The sequence below is a fragment of the Molothrus ater genome, chromosome 14 (assembly GCF_012460135.2).
Source record: "Molothrus ater isolate BHLD 08-10-18 breed brown headed cowbird chromosome 14, BPBGC_Mater_1.1, whole genome shotgun sequence".
In the NCBI taxonomy this organism is placed as follows: domain Eukaryota; kingdom Metazoa; phylum Chordata; class Aves; order Passeriformes; family Icteridae; genus Molothrus; species Molothrus ater.
Genome location: NC_050491.2, coordinates 284,994 through 300,000, shown reverse-complemented (window position 1 = coordinate 300,000; position 15,007 = coordinate 284,994). Strand labels below are relative to the sequence as shown.

Genomic DNA, 15,007 nt, shown 5'->3' with positions numbered 1-15,007 from the left:
CTGGGGTTTACCCAAGTATTGCATCCTCAGCATGGGATGTTTTCACAAGGTTGGGATCTGCTGGGATGTTTCTCTGTCTTTCAGTGTCCTGACTGGGTGCTTTTCCTCCCATCCCCACCTCGTGAACCTTGCCATCAGCACTTGTGAGGTGTACAGTCCCTGGGGAACCATGTCTCCCTGCACCCAAAGACCCCCTAGCAGGGCTGTCCCCATCTGGAGGCAATACTCAGGGTAGTATCTGACTTCTCTGCTCTCAGGGGTGGTGCCCAACGACGGCCAGTTCCCAAACGCTCATGGTGTGCGGACCAGCTACCTGTGCACGGGGCCCATGTGCCGCTACGCAGAGGACCTGGAGCCTGTGTTGAGAGTCATGGCCGGTCCTGGGGTCAGCAAGTGAGTTGTTCCCACTGCTCCAAGCTGCTGAGCTGGAGTCAGCAGCTCTCTGGTCCTCACAATGTATGAGGCCTTTGTACAAGACAGGTCTGCACCACACCCAGTTTGCTTGGTTTCTGATTTCTTTCCTCTGCTGCTGGCTTCAGCAGGACCTTAGCTTCTGGGACTGCCCTTCCCACCACCCACATGCTCCCAGGAACCGCCAGCCATGGGCAGACTGATAGGTCCCCCTTCACCAGTGAGCTGCTTCCTAGCTCTGTCCCATACACCCCTCCCAGGGCTGGCCTTCCTCCTGGATATTGCAGCACCTTTTTTCCTGTGGTTGAATAAGGAGTTTTCCATCCCCACATCATGGCCAGTTCAGTTCCTTCAGTTTTTGGTCCGTGCAATCAAGTGCAACCATGCTGTGTGCCCGTGAGGAGCAGAGCGGAGATGGGGCACATGGAGCACCCTCCTTTTTGCCAACAACCTGCACACAGTTGCTCTCTCCATTACCACTTTGCTTTTTCCCAGGCTCTTGTGCAATCCCAGCCTTGGCTGCAGCCAGAGTTTGTAGTCACAAGGTGCTTCTGGAGAAATGGGAACTTTCCCAACAGAAACTTGATGGGACTGAGGGGGCAGGTGAGCAGCTGGATGTGTTGTGGGCAGTAGGTGTCTGTGTCTTCAGGGTCTCACCTTGCCACTCTGGGGGACAGAACAGGGTCTCTTGAGGACACATAACAAGCATGTGAGAACCTCTAGCAGCTGCAGAGGAGCTGGGAATGGATTTTTGACAAAGCACCATTTGTTTCCCAGGCTGAAACTGAATGAGAAAGTGTCGCTGGAGAAAATCAAATTCCACTGCATGGATCATGATGGCGGGTCCATTTTTGTATCACCTGTGGACAAGGAGATCTTGCAGGCCCAAAAGAAGGTAGGAAGCAGCAGAGGATGGTACTCACTGGGGTGAGCCTGAAGATAGAACCTGGGGAGATCAGTCAAAGGAGCCCTAGGGAGGGAAAAGAGCTACTTTGTGTGTGGCTCCTGCAGGAGCTGGCAAAATGAAGGGCTGGGGAGGCAGCCTTGCATCCCAGTCCTGTGCTTTCAGGGGTTAAAAAGTAGAAAGAACTTTTTCTTCTTCGGGGCTAAAGAAGACACAAGGGGAAGATCTCGCGAGTAGGTCCCCTTACTCTCTTCTCTGTAGTTTCCACAGGCTGATGGCAGGCATCAAATCTTTATGGAAACAAACCCGTCCTTGCTCTTCCCTTCAGGTGGTGCAGCACCTTGAAAGTGACCTTGGGGTCCGGGTTCAGCATGTGGCAATCCACAAGATGAAGTATTCTTTCCAGATCTGGTCAGCCATGATGTCATCCAAGGACAGTGAGGGACAGGTGTGTCAGAGTGAGTTGGCAAAGGCACAACTTTGGAGGCATCAGGGAAGAAACAGCTGTTCGGGGCCAGCTATGGAGAGCTGTAGGCTTCCCAAACCTACCCAGGGGCTTTCCCTGCTCCATGTGTCCCCCCAATTCTCTTTTCACCTCTTTTTAAAGTTGCACAGCACCTTCTCCCTTGCTGTCCTGTGGGTTGAGGCCCAAGGAGGGGCGAGGTTGTTCTGGCACATTGACCTTTTCCATGCTGGTTGGTAAGTCAGCCAAGCAGGGGGCATCCTGCCTTGCTCTTTGCCCCACACTGTGTCTTCTGACTTGTAGGCTGGGATTAACACCCTTTGGGATGCCAAGACAGGCAGGGGACGAGCAGCTTCCAGCAGGAGGCCTGCTTGTGTAATTTTTCCCTGGCATTGCAGCTGCTGCGCTATATCTGTGCATGCAGGAAAGTACTTCGTAATAAGATAAACTTCTGGGAGTGTCATAACTTATGCATTCCTGGCACAGAGGCAGTGATGAAACAGCCCAGCCCCACCACACCAAGGAGGGCTTGTCTGGCTCCTCTGCCTCCTTCTTCCAGGTCCGATTGTCATATCACAGGAGGAAATGCCTCTGGGACATTATCCCTTGTATTGTGGGTGCTGCTCTGGGGGGGCTCTCCCATCTCCTTGCTGTCTCTGGCAGGGAAAAATGCTCCTGCTGCTGCCCTGGATCAGTGTCAGAGCTGTGGAGCACCTGATGGGCATCTCCTGTGTGAAAGTGGGAACACCTCACATTGGGATAATAAGATAACTGAAATTTCACTGTCCATTGCCAGCCTGTGCCTCCCTGCTGCATGTTGGCGTTGCTGACAGGGGGAGTGGGTGTGTTACAGGAGGCACAAAGATTCACAGACCTGCTGGGGGACCATGGGAAGCCAGTGTGGCCGCTGTGGGAGCTGATGAAGTGGCTCGTGGGGATGTCTTCTCACACTCTTCCAGCTATCGGTAATGCTGGCAGGGGCCCTGGGAAGTGCAGAGGCAGTGCTGGGGTGGGCAGGTTGTTAAATGCAGGTATTACCCTTCCAATGCCCAGTGAAGGAACTCGGGGTTTGCCCTGAGCAGCTTCAGCCTAGTTTTGAAGGCTAGTTCAAGAGTCTGGATCTTTGATAGATGGGAGTGGGTACCTTGGAGGAAGAAGTGAGGATGATGGAGCTGGGGGCAGGGTTCACTTCTGCTGTGAGCCACACCAGAACTGTTGGAGGCTCAGAGGGCTCAGTCAGGGTCTGCACTGATCTTGTTTTATAGCAGCAGGTACTAGAGAACCCTAATTAACACTCTTGTGCTGCTGTCTAATGAGTGCTGGGGTCGTTCTGCCAGCTCTGCTCAGCCCCACTGGCTGGAAAAGCTGGAAGGAAGGGGCAGGCTGAATGCTTGTCCCTTGGGAGAGCTGGGGGAATGGTGCCCACAAAGCTGTGCTAGGGGCAATCTGCTGTGGCTACTGGCAGGAAGGGGTACTTGGGGGGGCCACCCCAAAAGCAGGGGATGTTGCATGTGGCTAGGCATTGTTTCTGCCCCACATAGACCACAGTCCTCTCATATGCTCTTGTCCCCATTTCTACCCTTTGCTGCAGCCTTGGGACTGACAGAGAAGCTGGTGAACCTCAACCTCAGTGGCAAGGCCAAGTTGGTGAGCATGGGGAAGAGCTTACAGGAGGAGATGGAGGCACTGCTGGGGCCAGATGGGGTGCTCCTCTACCCCTCACACCCCACCATCGCCCCCAAGCACCACTCCCCCATCTGCATGCCCTTCAATTTTGCCTACACAGGTGAGCAGCCCTGGCTCCTGTGGGGTTGCAGCTAGGGCTACCAAAATGATCTCCCTGTGGCAGCAGTGTGGGCTGGCAGCTGGGGTGTTGTATCCAAAGTGTTTGCATTGCTGACGGTGGGCTGTGCAACAAAGAGAGGTGTCTTGTCTTGGAGCGAAGGTTGTCGTGCTTCATACCGTGTGGCATCTTTTACCTTTTGCCAAAGGTGCCTGTCCACAGCAGGGCAGGTGTAACTTTGTGTGTGATATTGGGGTTTAGCAGGAACCTGAAACCTGCCATCTCATGGGGTACAGCCTGGGGCCCCTTGTGTGGTTCCCATGTGGTGTCAGTGCTGCCTTGCTTTGTGGAGTGACGGAGAGCTGGTGCCTGGCACAGGAATGTCCCAAATTTGGCATGCCACAGTGTATGCCATCCCTCATGGATGCTGTTTATACACATGATGTTGGTGCTGGGAATCTCTGGCCAGTGATGTCCCTTGTCACCATGTCTCTGCACTGCTGCATGAAGCACCAGCTCCCAGGATCTTGGTGCTGTGTATGGCAGAGCTGCCTGCCCAGGGTGGGAGAGCCAGGCAGTGATGTATCCCAGTCTTTGTGCTCACTCTGATCTATCCAACCTTCTCTCTTGCAGCCATCTTCAATGTCCTGGGCCTGCCGGTGACACAGTGCCCGCTGGGGCTGGGCAGCGAGGGGCTGCCACTGGGCATCCAGCTGGTGGCGGCCTCCTACAATGACCACTTGACGCTGGCGGTGGCCCGGTACTTGGAGAAAGCCTTTGGAGGATGGGTTTTGCCAGGGGAAGTTTAATCTTGGGTGACAGGGACAGAGGCAGTGACAAGTGCTGATGCTTGATCCCATCATGGCACTGCCTGCTCCCTCTGCATCCCCCTGCACCCTGCTGGGAGTGGCTGGTGGTGTCTCCAGCGCAGGAACAGCTGGACCACTGCCACTGAGTCCTCATCCCTGTGGCACCCTCTGTCAGGGAGAGACCTGCCTTTCCCGAACCCCTCAGGAGCCCCAGTGCCACAGTCTGAGGATGCTCTGCCTGCATCCTGTCTGCAGTGGGCACCCACCCACCTTTTCCAGACCATGGAGTTGGCCAGCTCTGTAACCTTTCTGCTTTCAAAGCGCTGACTGAGAGCTGGGCGGAGGACATGCTTCCAGATTGCTGAGGGCAGCTGTGCAGCACCCCTCGGGGCTGCCTGGGCCCATGGGGGTCCTCTTTGGCCTGACTCTACCCACAGGGCAGGACTGTGCCTGCTGCACCCAGGCTTGTTAGCCCCCACAGTCCTTCCAGGCTCCTGCAGGCTTCCGCCCACCCTTTGACCAAAAAGGGAGAGGGGTTGAGGGGGTTGGAGGAGCCATAGGCCTGCCTCACCAACAGCGCTTTGTGGGGTGGTGGATGCTGGGCTCTGCAGTGTGTGCAGCTGTCAGGCACAGCTGGGAGCATTTCAGCACTGGTATTCAGCCAGGTATTAAAGAGCTTGTCCAGTCTACTGTGGCTATGTGTCCTTTTCCTCATGGCTGTCTGCCTTCCAGCTCCTGTCAGGCCCTAGCCCCATTTCTACCAGCGATGTATCAGGGCTACCCAACACTGCTGGCCATTGAAGTGGTGCAGGGACAACAGTGGAGATGCTGGCATTGCCCCCCGAGGTGGCACTTGGCCATTCTAGGGCTCTTGTTTTGGAATGCCCAGGCCAACAGTGACTGCTGGGCCCTGGGCAGAGTTGAATGGTGCTTATGAGCCCCACAATGCTGCCGTCAATGGCTCTGTTAGTCCTGCAATGGTTGCGCAGTTCTTGGGAAGCACAAGTTCAGCTGTGTTTTGTCCCATTGGGCTGCCAGAGGCCTGGAGCTCTTGAGGTGGTGCAGAGCCACGTGCAGGTCCCTCATGGTCACCAGGGCAAACTGAGGGGGCCCAGCCTGCAGCATTGGTCTTGGCAAGGATAAAACCTGCTACTGTTTTTGCTGGGATGTCCTGGCCTGTGTCTGCCCTGCCATGTGTCACCCCTGGCCCGAGCCCTTGCTCCTTTCTGTCCCCACACCACTGATGGTCTGTGCCGGGGTAGTGCATCTGCTGGGATGGCGTGCTGGGACAGGCTGTGCCTCAGCTCTGGTGTGCAGAGGGCACTGCTGAGCACCCGTGCCCAGCTGGGATGGTTCTAATGAGGAAGCAAGGAAGGAAAAAACAAACCCTGGCTCAGCAAAGGAGGTACAAACCGCCCAAGTCAAATCACGCCTCCCAGCATGGTGGCACAGACAACACGGACTGTCCCCCGTCTGGAGGAAGCCTGGCGGCTGAGCAGACCGTGGTAACGCTTCCAGTGAACACTCGGAGCCAAATGTAAGGTTGCTGAGCTGAGGGTGTTGTGTTTAACAGTGTGGTTGGTAAGGTGGGTTTCTGATACTGCAGAGGGGTAGAGAGGAAATGCTGGATCAAGGTTGGGGGGAGTGCTGGTGCTTCAGGGTAGTGTGATGGGGATACAGAAAAGGAGAGGATGTGCAGAGCAGAGGGGGTTAATCCCCACAATCTCAGTTAATGCCACAACGGAGGGAGAGTTGCTGGGATTTTTGCTCTGGCCATGGCAGAAGGGGAACAGATGTGCTGGGGTTCAGAGGGGGGCTAGCAGGGACTGGCCTGCAGTCACCCTTGCTGCTTCAGGGAAGCATTGCCTCCCTTGTGCTGCCTTCTGCAGTGAGAGCAGCCCTGTCCCTGCCTGCACAGGCAGCCAGTCCTAGGGTCTCCATCAGTTCCCCAACTCTGTGCCTCTGTAAGCCCCAGGAGCAACCCTGGAGGCTCTTTCTCCCTCCGGGCAGAAATACTGCCTCCTTCAATGGGCTCTGTTGCAAAGCCAGGAGGGTTCTTGTTGGTCTCAGCAAGGGGGGAATCCCTAGGCCGACTGCCTGTACTTCAGCTCTGGTGTTTCAGAGCTTGGCCCTCACCCACAGTTTGCAGCTGCATGTCCCTGCTTGTTGACTGTTCCTCCTTGTTTCAAGCTCTTAATCCTGCAAAGGACAGAGAAAACATGGAGGCAATGTTTTGTATCCACGTGCTGAGGTGCTTGCGCTTGTAATAGTGAAAAGTTGGTGTGAAATGGGAAGAGGGAGAAGCAGTGACAGTGGTGAGCCAGCCCCACTGGTGTCCCATCTGGTCAGGGGTGCTCCCACCCCTCTGCCTCTGGAGGTGGCCCTGGGCTCCCCACCTTCATGGGGGAATGTGTCCCCACAACCACAAGGTTGGTGTTGGTAGCCTCAAAGCCCTTGCATGTCTGCTCCAGGAGAGGAAGATTACCTCCATGACCAGCAAGAGCAGGGCAAGATTCCTGGTGGCTGAATGGTGGGGCAAGACCAAGGTAAGAAGGGACTGGTCAGGTACAGGTGCCCAGCTGGACCAGCCTCTGCTGTGGTTCACAGTCTGAGGTCTCTGCTTACAACCCTCATTGTGCCCCATTTTGCCTTGAGGGTGATGTCACACATGGTGCCCTCCCCATACCGGGGAGTCTGTGGGATGGCTGGGGCTGTCCTGGCAGTGGTGTCACGGGTTGTGCCAGTGTGAGTCATGCCCAGAGCTGGGCTGAGTCACCTCCCCAGTGGTGTGAGCCTCAGGTGAGGAGCTTTCTCAGACCCACATCCTGGTGACAAAGGCAGTGTGACATCTCACCACGGGGTGCCAGAGGTGGATGCAACAGAAGGTTGCTGCAGCATGTGCATAGTGCCATAGCAGTGTGGCAGCTGCCCACTGTCCCTGTGGGTCTACTTACCACCACAGCCCTGAGGGTACCTGTCCTGTGGCACCCCCAGAATGCAGCAGAAGGTCCCCTGCCCTCCATAGTGGACACCTCTGTGCCACAATAGGCATGTGGGCTCCATGGGGCAGTGTCACTGGCTGAAGTTTCTGTTTTTAATCCCAGGTCCCAGCAGCACATTATGTCTGTGGGTAGCAGAACAGCTCCAGCACACCCATCCCTTTCCATGGCCCCCAGCACAGCTGCGTAGTGCTGGGGCAGATGGATGGGCTGTGGTAGGATGAGCCCTGCCCTGCTCCTGCTGCTGTCCCTGACCAGCTGCTCCCTGCTCCAGGGTAAGCCAGTGCTGAAGCTGTCACCACAGTCTGGGGGGGGGGGCTGGCTGCAGGGCCAGAGGAGGCACAGGGACACCTCTCAAACCTATTGAAGGTACCTGTGAAGAGGAGAGGCCCAAGTGGTCGTCAAGGAATGATGAGAAAGAAAACCCCCGGGTCAGCAGCAGCTGTGTCAGGGTGTTGTCTCTCCTGTTTTGTCATCTGTGTCTCTGCTTTGGCAGAAGTGTGGAGAGGGTGTTCTCAGTGTGTGACCAATTGGGGAGGATACAGGTGCTGAGCACCTACTTTGAAGTCAGTGTTTGCCCATGCTGGGATGAACCTGAGGAACCTGTGCTACAAGGGGACCCTGCAGGACACTGCCTCATACCCCTCTGCTCCCTCCCCAGGGACGCTACTGAGGCCACGGCGCGTCAGGCTGGAGGCACAGAACTTCCACGTCTTGCTGCGCTGGGAGCCAGACCCCAGCTCACCCAGCTCTGCCACCTATGAGGTGGAGTGGAGGAACAGGTGGGTGGGGAGGAGGGGGTGAAGAGGTCTGGTCCTCTTACACCCTGGCAGAGGCTGTTGGGGACCCCTGGCAGCCAGAGGACTGTTATCTGGCAGTAAATGCCACAGAGTAACAGAGCAGTGGAGTTGGCAGGGATTGGCTAGTCCTACCATTGCACATGCAAGGTCAACTCAGGAGTGTGTCCTGGTGGGTTTTGAACGACTTCAGGACAATATCCCTGGACAGCTTGGTTCCTTTCCTGGTCACTATCCCAATAACAAACTAAGGGGTTGCTTTTGGACTGGGGTTTTGAATTTTTTTTTTTTCCCCATTATGCTAAATAGGATTTCCTGTATTTCAACTTGTGTCCACTGCCTCTTGTACTTTTGCTGGACACCACTGACTCTATCTTCTTCTTGTGTTGATAAGACCCCCCCCCCCACCCACAGTCACCTTTCTCTGAGGCTCAAGCTGTCACCACTCACTCAGTTTCCCTCATAGCACAGAGCCTCAACAGCCTCAACTCCTTGGTGGGTTCTCCCTGCCACAGCTGTGTGGTTTTTCATTGTGGAGAGCACAGGTCAGGGCACAGTGCCAGATGCCATCTGTCCCCAGGAGAGAGTCAACTTGCTGGTGACCCCCCTCCTCACACATCCCGGGGACACTGTTAGCTGATGCCTGGGCTTTCCTACACTTTCCACCTGGGCAGGATGGCAGTGGCTGGGCAGCCCTCCCTTTGGGCTGGGAGGATGCTGAAAAGAAGCAATCCCTGTGCTTTCTCCCTGGGCAGAACCTCAAACTGGACCAAGGCAGGTGCCTATGGGGGGAACAGCAGAAACTCCTGTGTGTGTGAGCTGTATTTTGACAGGATTCATGATATCTACTGGGCACGGGTGAGAGTGGTGGCCGGAGGTGAGCAGTCCGAGTGGGCCATTTCCAGCGAGCTGCAGCTGTACAGAGACAGTAAGGACTGGGGAGCTTCTCCAGTTGGGCTCTTCCTGGGGGGCTGATGGGGAGAGGGGACCTTGGAGAGATCTGATGGGATACAGTGGGAAAGCATATTAGGATACTGGAGGGAAAAGAGCCCTAACCAGAGGAAAGGGATAAGGCAGAGCTGCTGGAAGACAGCTGGGTGAAGAGCAAAAGGACAGAGAAGCCACAGGGAGGTGATTGGTAGGAGGCCCCAGGCCAGCAAGGCACAGGGAGAATTTGGGTCTCTGGGGAATGCATCAAGATGGGGCAGGAAAGAGGATATGCCTCCAGGCTTGGCTTTTGAAAGGCTCATCTTCCTCCCCTGTCATGGTCTGGGATGAAGCACGGGCAGACCCTCTGGTGATCCTTTCATCCTGACTATTGTGTTTGCCTGGTGTGGGAATGTGCCTCTTCTCAGTCAGACCAGCTGTTCTGTCCAAAAAACCTAGTAGTCTCCTGAAGCTAGAAAATTTTCAGGACCCTCCTCTGACCTCCATCAGAGGGGTTGTTGCAATAAACAGAATGTGTAAGATAAATGGATTCTGTGCTGGTTATTTGTGTTCCCTTGTTCATTCCCTTTGCATCCAGCTGGCATGGAAGTGGGTGCATTCAGTTAGGAAGTGATTGCTGGCCTTGGCAGTGGGGTCTCCAGACCCTGGTAGATGGCTCAGGGGTGAAGGTCTCAGCAGAGGGAGCCGGTGGTGCCACAGGTCTGTCGGTGTGAAGAGGAGGCAGAAGCAGCGCTAGCTGTCATGAAGATGTGGTGGCTGCCATTCCTAGAGGTGGTTTCAGGGCACAAAGTGCCATCAGGCAAGACCTGAGGAACTTCTGTGCTCTGGGAGGGAAATGTCAGACAGAAAAATAGAATTTCTAGAGAAACAAGATGTCTGCCTTCCTTTGAAGGCCTTAATTTTTGATTTTTTCCCCTTCCCTACAGCAATCGTTGGCCCTCCCAAGCTGTCTTGGCTGCTCCAGGACCAAATCCTCAGCATAAACATCATCACACCACCCACTCCCTACCAGAGAAGGACTGGTTCCTACAAGCCAGTCAACCGAGTGCTGCTGAAGCTGTGGTACTGGCTGCACCTGTACGAGGGGGACCTGCTTGTCCAGCAGGTATGTGTGCTAGCTGGGCAGGGCCCAGAGGCGCAGGGCTTGCACAAGCTTTCCTGGTGCAGCAAAACTACCATCTCAAGTTGTAGTGGTGTGGGGGTGCCTGTGCTGCAGCCCTGCCCACACCTGGCTGCACATGCAGGTGTGAGGTGCTGTGCACCCCCAGTCTGGGGCTCCCACCTCAGCAAGGCAGGAGACCACTTCCCTCCCCTGGGTAAGAAGAACTGGACTGGTTCTGTTCAGATGAAAAGTGATGCCAGAGGTGTTTCAGGAGATGCTCTAGGACCTGAACAACTCCTGGGGCAAAGAACTGAGTGTTGGAGGTGCCTGGGAGGAGGGACCATGGGGCAAGTGGGATGTTGAGGCTGCACAGAGCAGTGGAGCCATGCCCAAACCCCACCTCCAGCTTCTGTGGCCGGCTGTTCCATCTGCTTTCAGGTGCCCTGCAAACAGAGCAGCGAGGAAGTGCCTTGCACCTTTGGGCACCTGAAGCCCAGCACACAGTACTGTGTCCGGACGATGGCTGCAGACATTGCCAGGGAGCGGAGCCGGGAGGCTGAGCAGTGCCTGGTGACTCCAGCAGCCCCTTCAGGTGGGAGGACTCTCACCAACTCAGCTGGCACGGTTGCATCTCAGATCCTGCTCACAGCACAAACTTGTGTGGAGGTGTGAATACCTCACCCCCAGCCACTGTAGTCAGGGTTATGGCCCAGTGCTGCCCAGTGGGGACATCTCATGGTGATGCTTTCTTGTCATCTGCCTTGGGCTTGCCTCCTGAAACATCCCAGTGTGACATGGATGGGAAGCACTGACAGGGAGTGGGGTGGGAGGGATGTGGTTGAGTAACCCCTCAGCCTGCTGTGATGTCCTGGCAGGCTTTCCATGGGTCCTTGCTGTGCTGAGTGCCTTCTTCCTGCTGCTGCCGCTAAGTGTGGCTGGGATCTGCTTCATGCTGCTGCATGTCTTTCCCAATCCTCCGGAGATGTGCCTCCCAAAAGCACTGGTGAGTGATGATCCTCCTCCAACTTCCACCTTGTGTGTAGCCATAGCCAAGCCAGGGTTCCCTGCATTTGCAAGGGTTCAGCACCTCCTTTCCTCCAACTCTCACATCACCAAGCCCATTTTAGTACCCAGGTGTCTCCCCTGCCGTCTGAACCACTGTCCCCCAAGAAGAAGGTACTGGTGGAGGGCATTGGCCAGCCATGGGTCACAGCAGAGGATGGGGTCTCAGGCAGTGGAGCCCTTGGTGTTCAGCATAGTTTGTAACAACCCCTTAGCTGGCAGGGCTTTAGCCAGCTGAGGCTGACCATGTCACTGCTTTTGTTTTTGCAGACTCTCCAGAACAGCGAGCTGAGTATGGCCATGCAGGTGCCTCCACTCCAGCTTGAGGAGGACCCACTGGCCCTGCTCCTGCAGACTGTGCTCCCCTCCCACGGGCCATCCACAGCTGTGCAGGCATCAGCCACGGTCCCACGGCTCCTGCAAGGCCTTGTCCAGGATGTGAGTGGCTACTGTGCCAATGGGTTTGGCCCAAACTGCACTGAGGGAAGGGACCCATCCTGCACCCACAGTCGGCTGGGGCATGCCTTAGGTTCTCAGGTCCCCTCACAGCTGGAGAAGGATGAGGAGGCAGGTGATGGGGATGATTTGCCAGAGCAGCTGGTGCTAATGGGACTGTCTGGACACAGCTACATAGGTGACAGGGACAGCCAGATACCTAAAATATGGCTCCCCCTGCACCTCCAGCTTTATTCTAAATGCCAGTGCCCAATTCTGGGAGCAGACAGCCACCTGCCTCTGCCCGTGCCAAGCAGAAGCTGCAGCCAGGAGCACCTGCAGGAGAGTCTGGGCACGGCTGGGCACTGGATCCGGCTCAGCTCCGTGAGGCTCCTGCCCAGCGTGGAGACAGAGGGAGGGCAGCGCCTCTGTGTTCCCCAAACCCTGCGGGGCGGCGGGACTGACCCAGAACAAGGTGATAGCACCGTGCAGCGAGGCTACCCGGAGCAGGGAGAACCGTGTCTGTGCAGCCCCTGCCGGCTGCCCCCCTCGCCCCGCAGCGTCCTGCGGACAGTTCCCTTCTCCGGCTACGAGCCCCGGGCCCCAGAGGGCAGCGAGCTTTAGCGAGCAGGGCAGGCTCCAGCGCCCAGCAGAGCCCAGGGCGCCTCCCCCAGCTCCCCGGGACGGCTGTCTGGCTGTCTGGCTGTCGGTCCCAACCTGCTGGGGCAGGGCTGCGCGTGGGACCGGGGCAGGCTCCAAGGGCAGGCACAGGCACGTTCCGGGCACGGCCGCCAAGGATCCACCAAGGACGGGGGGGGATCCAGAGCTTTCCTCTGGGGATTTGGTGCTCTTGAGACACCTCATAAGGAGCATGGACCAACGCTGAACCCCCAAAACTCTTATCTAGAGATCTGTCTGTATGTGTGCATGTATGGTACAGTATCTATACTAATGTAACACTCATATATACATATATATTTGTAAGGCTCTTTAATGAAAAAAATGTTGGGGTTTTTACTTCTGTGTTGATTCTGGAAATGTTGATTCTGTGCCGGAGTTGTTTTTAAATATCACTAATTTATTCTAGAAAACTGGCTTCTCTATTCATTGTTTCTGTGTTACAGACCCAGCACAACCCTTCCCTGTGCAGCAGTCAGGAAAGGAAGGGAGTAAACTTGGGGTTTTCCAGGCAGAAAATTGCACCCACAATCTCTGTCTTGCTCTCCTGTGGGAAAAGACTGTTTTTTAGCACCAAGGGATATATTTATTATTCCTCCTGCTAGCACTGGGGTGATTTATGGCTGAGAAGCCCCTCCCTGCGGTTCTCTCCCCGGGATGTGTTTTGAGGCTTTGCCTGAAGCTACAGAGGCCAGGGGAAACCTCCTTGTGCTGTGTCACAAGCTGGAATCAGTGGAGTCAAAATGCAGTGACAAATCCAGGCTCTTGGACTCACAAAATTACTCTGGATCTGGGAACAGGTGAGAAACTGGCGTCTAGTGTCCAGGCAGCTGATGGAGGGGATGGAGGTACAGTGCTGCCAGTCTTAGGGAGCCTTTGGGGCTGTGCAGGGCCATGTTCCAACCCCGTCACTCCTGACACCCCAGCCATGTTCCATCCCTGCCTCGTACTGCAGGCTGACCCCTGTAGCCCACAAGGGTCCATGGGGGAGCAGAGATCCATGTGCAGTTTAGGGAGGATCCCATACCAGATGCCCAAAGGAGGCCATGACTCTATGGGAAGATCATGACTGGAGCAAGCTCCTGGCAGGCAGGACCTGTGGCCCCGTGGAGAGAGGAGACCAAGCTAAAACAGGTTTGCTAAAGGGGATTGGGACCTTGTAGGGAGAGTGGTACAGCAGCTTTGGGCTGTGTCTGGCATCTGGCCCAGGTCATCTCTGACAGTCAATGTGAGGACATGTCATGTATTGAAGAAATTGAGCTGAATTAACACACACACACACACACACACACACACACACACACACACACACACAAGAGAAAGAAAAAAAGAAAAAAAAAACAAAAAAAGGAAAGAGACAGTCCCAAGAGTTGCTTGAGGAACACATATATTACCCATATGCTTTTTTCTACCTATGAAGTTGGTGTCCAGTTGCCATCTCCTTTGTCCCTCACAGTGTCTGATCTGCCTCAAGGTCATGGGGGTGAAGCCCTACATGCCTGCAGCCCTGTTTGATCAATTGCCTCATCCCCATAGCCCACAGGGCCTCCAAACCCACACTAGTCTGGAAGGCCACTGCATGGTCCCAGGCAAGGCATCTCTTAGCAGGAGCATCAGTCAGAGCTGCTGTTTGTGCCACAGGCTCGTGGCAGGAGCCACATCCCAAGCAGGAGCTTGTCCAGGCCCAGCGGTGTCCATCATGTTGCTCCAGCCCCATCCTGGGTGGTTTGCCAGGACGTTGGACCAGTGCAATTGGACCAGACTGGCTCCCACAGCTGCTGTGCTGTGGGAGCTGGGCTTGCACTGGGGCACGACCGGTGCTCTGATCACAGTTGGCCAGGTCTCTGCAAGTCTGAAGAGGACCAGCTCTGTGGCTGGACAAGGGTGCTGGGGTCCCCATGGATGATTTAGGCAGTCACTCACTGGCAGCAGGGGCTTGCCCTGGCCCTTGCCCTGGACAGCTGGAATGTTCCCACTCATATAAAAGAGTTTTTCATGGGGAGTGGAAAAAGACAGAAAGGTTGTGACATTTCAAGATGCCATCAGCAGCTGAAGTTTCCAAGTGGATGCAAGAGGGGGTTTCTGCTTTGCCTCAGAGGTGCAAGTAGCATGCGGGTTTCTGCAGAATCACAGAGAAAAAGTGCAACATTCGCTGTGGGGTGAGGTCCCAGCATGTCCCAGGAGAGACCTGTCACCACTATGTGCAGCGTGGGGCCTGGGTGGAGTGTCTGAACTAGATCCCACTTTGGTCTACCTGGCAGGTTGTTATGTGCTCACCAGGACTGGACTGTGCTGGAGGATGGACATGGGTCAGGAGTAAGCCCCCAACCCAGGCAAGACATCAGCCCCAGGCAGGTCTGCGCAGGACCCCGGACCAGTCCCTCCATCACTCAGTCACCTGCATACAGCAGGGTCCTCCCTCAGCATTCCATGCTCCCTCCACAGCCTGGAAAGGGCTGATCCAGCAACTGGGCCTTAGGCACCCAGGCCACCCTACAGCACTGTCATCGTGGAGGTCAGATGCCATCTCTGGAGCTGGCCTCACGCCCACAGCACAGCGCTGTGCCTGCAGGTACTGCTGCGGGGGCTGGTGAAAGCTCTGACTCACCATCATCC

At 55.7% G+C, this 15,007-nt stretch overlaps 2 protein-coding genes across 4 annotated transcripts in view; both read left to right on the top strand.

Annotated features, from left to right (window-relative positions):
• Positions 1-5,059, top strand: part of FAAH2 (fatty acid amide hydrolase 2) — a 7,154-nt gene extending 2,095 nt beyond the window's left edge. The window contains exons 6-13 of one of the 3 annotated variants that reach the window (XM_054516373.1): positions 258-393; positions 1,189-1,306; positions 1,644-1,765; positions 1,972-1,978; positions 2,020-2,115; positions 2,632-2,743; positions 3,370-3,564; positions 4,195-5,059. In XM_054516373.1, coding sequence (XP_054372348.1) covers positions 258-393; positions 1,189-1,306; positions 1,644-1,765; positions 1,972-1,978; positions 2,020-2,115; positions 2,632-2,743; positions 3,370-3,564; positions 4,195-4,370 — 962 coding nt within the window. In that variant the 3' untranslated portion in view covers positions 4,371-5,059. Of the gene's footprint in view, positions 1-257; positions 394-1,188; positions 1,307-1,643; positions 1,766-1,971; positions 1,979-2,019; positions 2,116-2,574; positions 2,744-3,369; positions 3,565-4,194 lie in introns of all 3 variants that reach the window. The other 2 variants (XM_036402297.1, XM_054516372.1) reach the window with 2 other exon arrangements.
• A 2,215-nt stretch (positions 5,060-7,274) lies between these two features.
• LOC118698687 (uncharacterized) lies at positions 7,275-12,798 on the top strand. The gene is made up of 7 exons (XM_036402168.2): positions 7,275-7,644; positions 8,031-8,151; positions 8,922-9,094; positions 10,041-10,219; positions 10,655-10,808; positions 11,092-11,219; positions 11,549-12,798. The coding sequence occupies exons 1-7, from the start codon at positions 7,575-7,577 to the stop codon at positions 12,335-12,337; spliced, it is 1,614 nt and encodes a 537-aa protein (XP_036258061.1). The 5' UTR covers positions 7,275-7,574; the 3' UTR covers positions 12,338-12,798.
• Positions 12,799-15,007: the final 2,209 nt, after the last annotated feature.

Bases quoted from the DNA above. Each gene is read 5' to 3' on its own strand.
- LOC118698687 (XM_036402168.2), top strand. From the start codon at position 7,575: ATGGGCTGTGGTAGGATGAGCCCTGCCCTGCTCCTGCTGCTGTCCCTG. The intron at 8,152-8,921 runs GTGGGTGGGGAG...CTCCCTGGGCAG, and splicing joins GAGGTGGAGTGGAGGAACAG to AACCTCAAACTGGACCAAGG. The intron at 10,809-11,091 runs GTGGGAGGACTC...ATGTCCTGGCAG, and splicing joins GACTCCAGCAGCCCCTTCAG to GCTTTCCATGGGTCCTTGCT.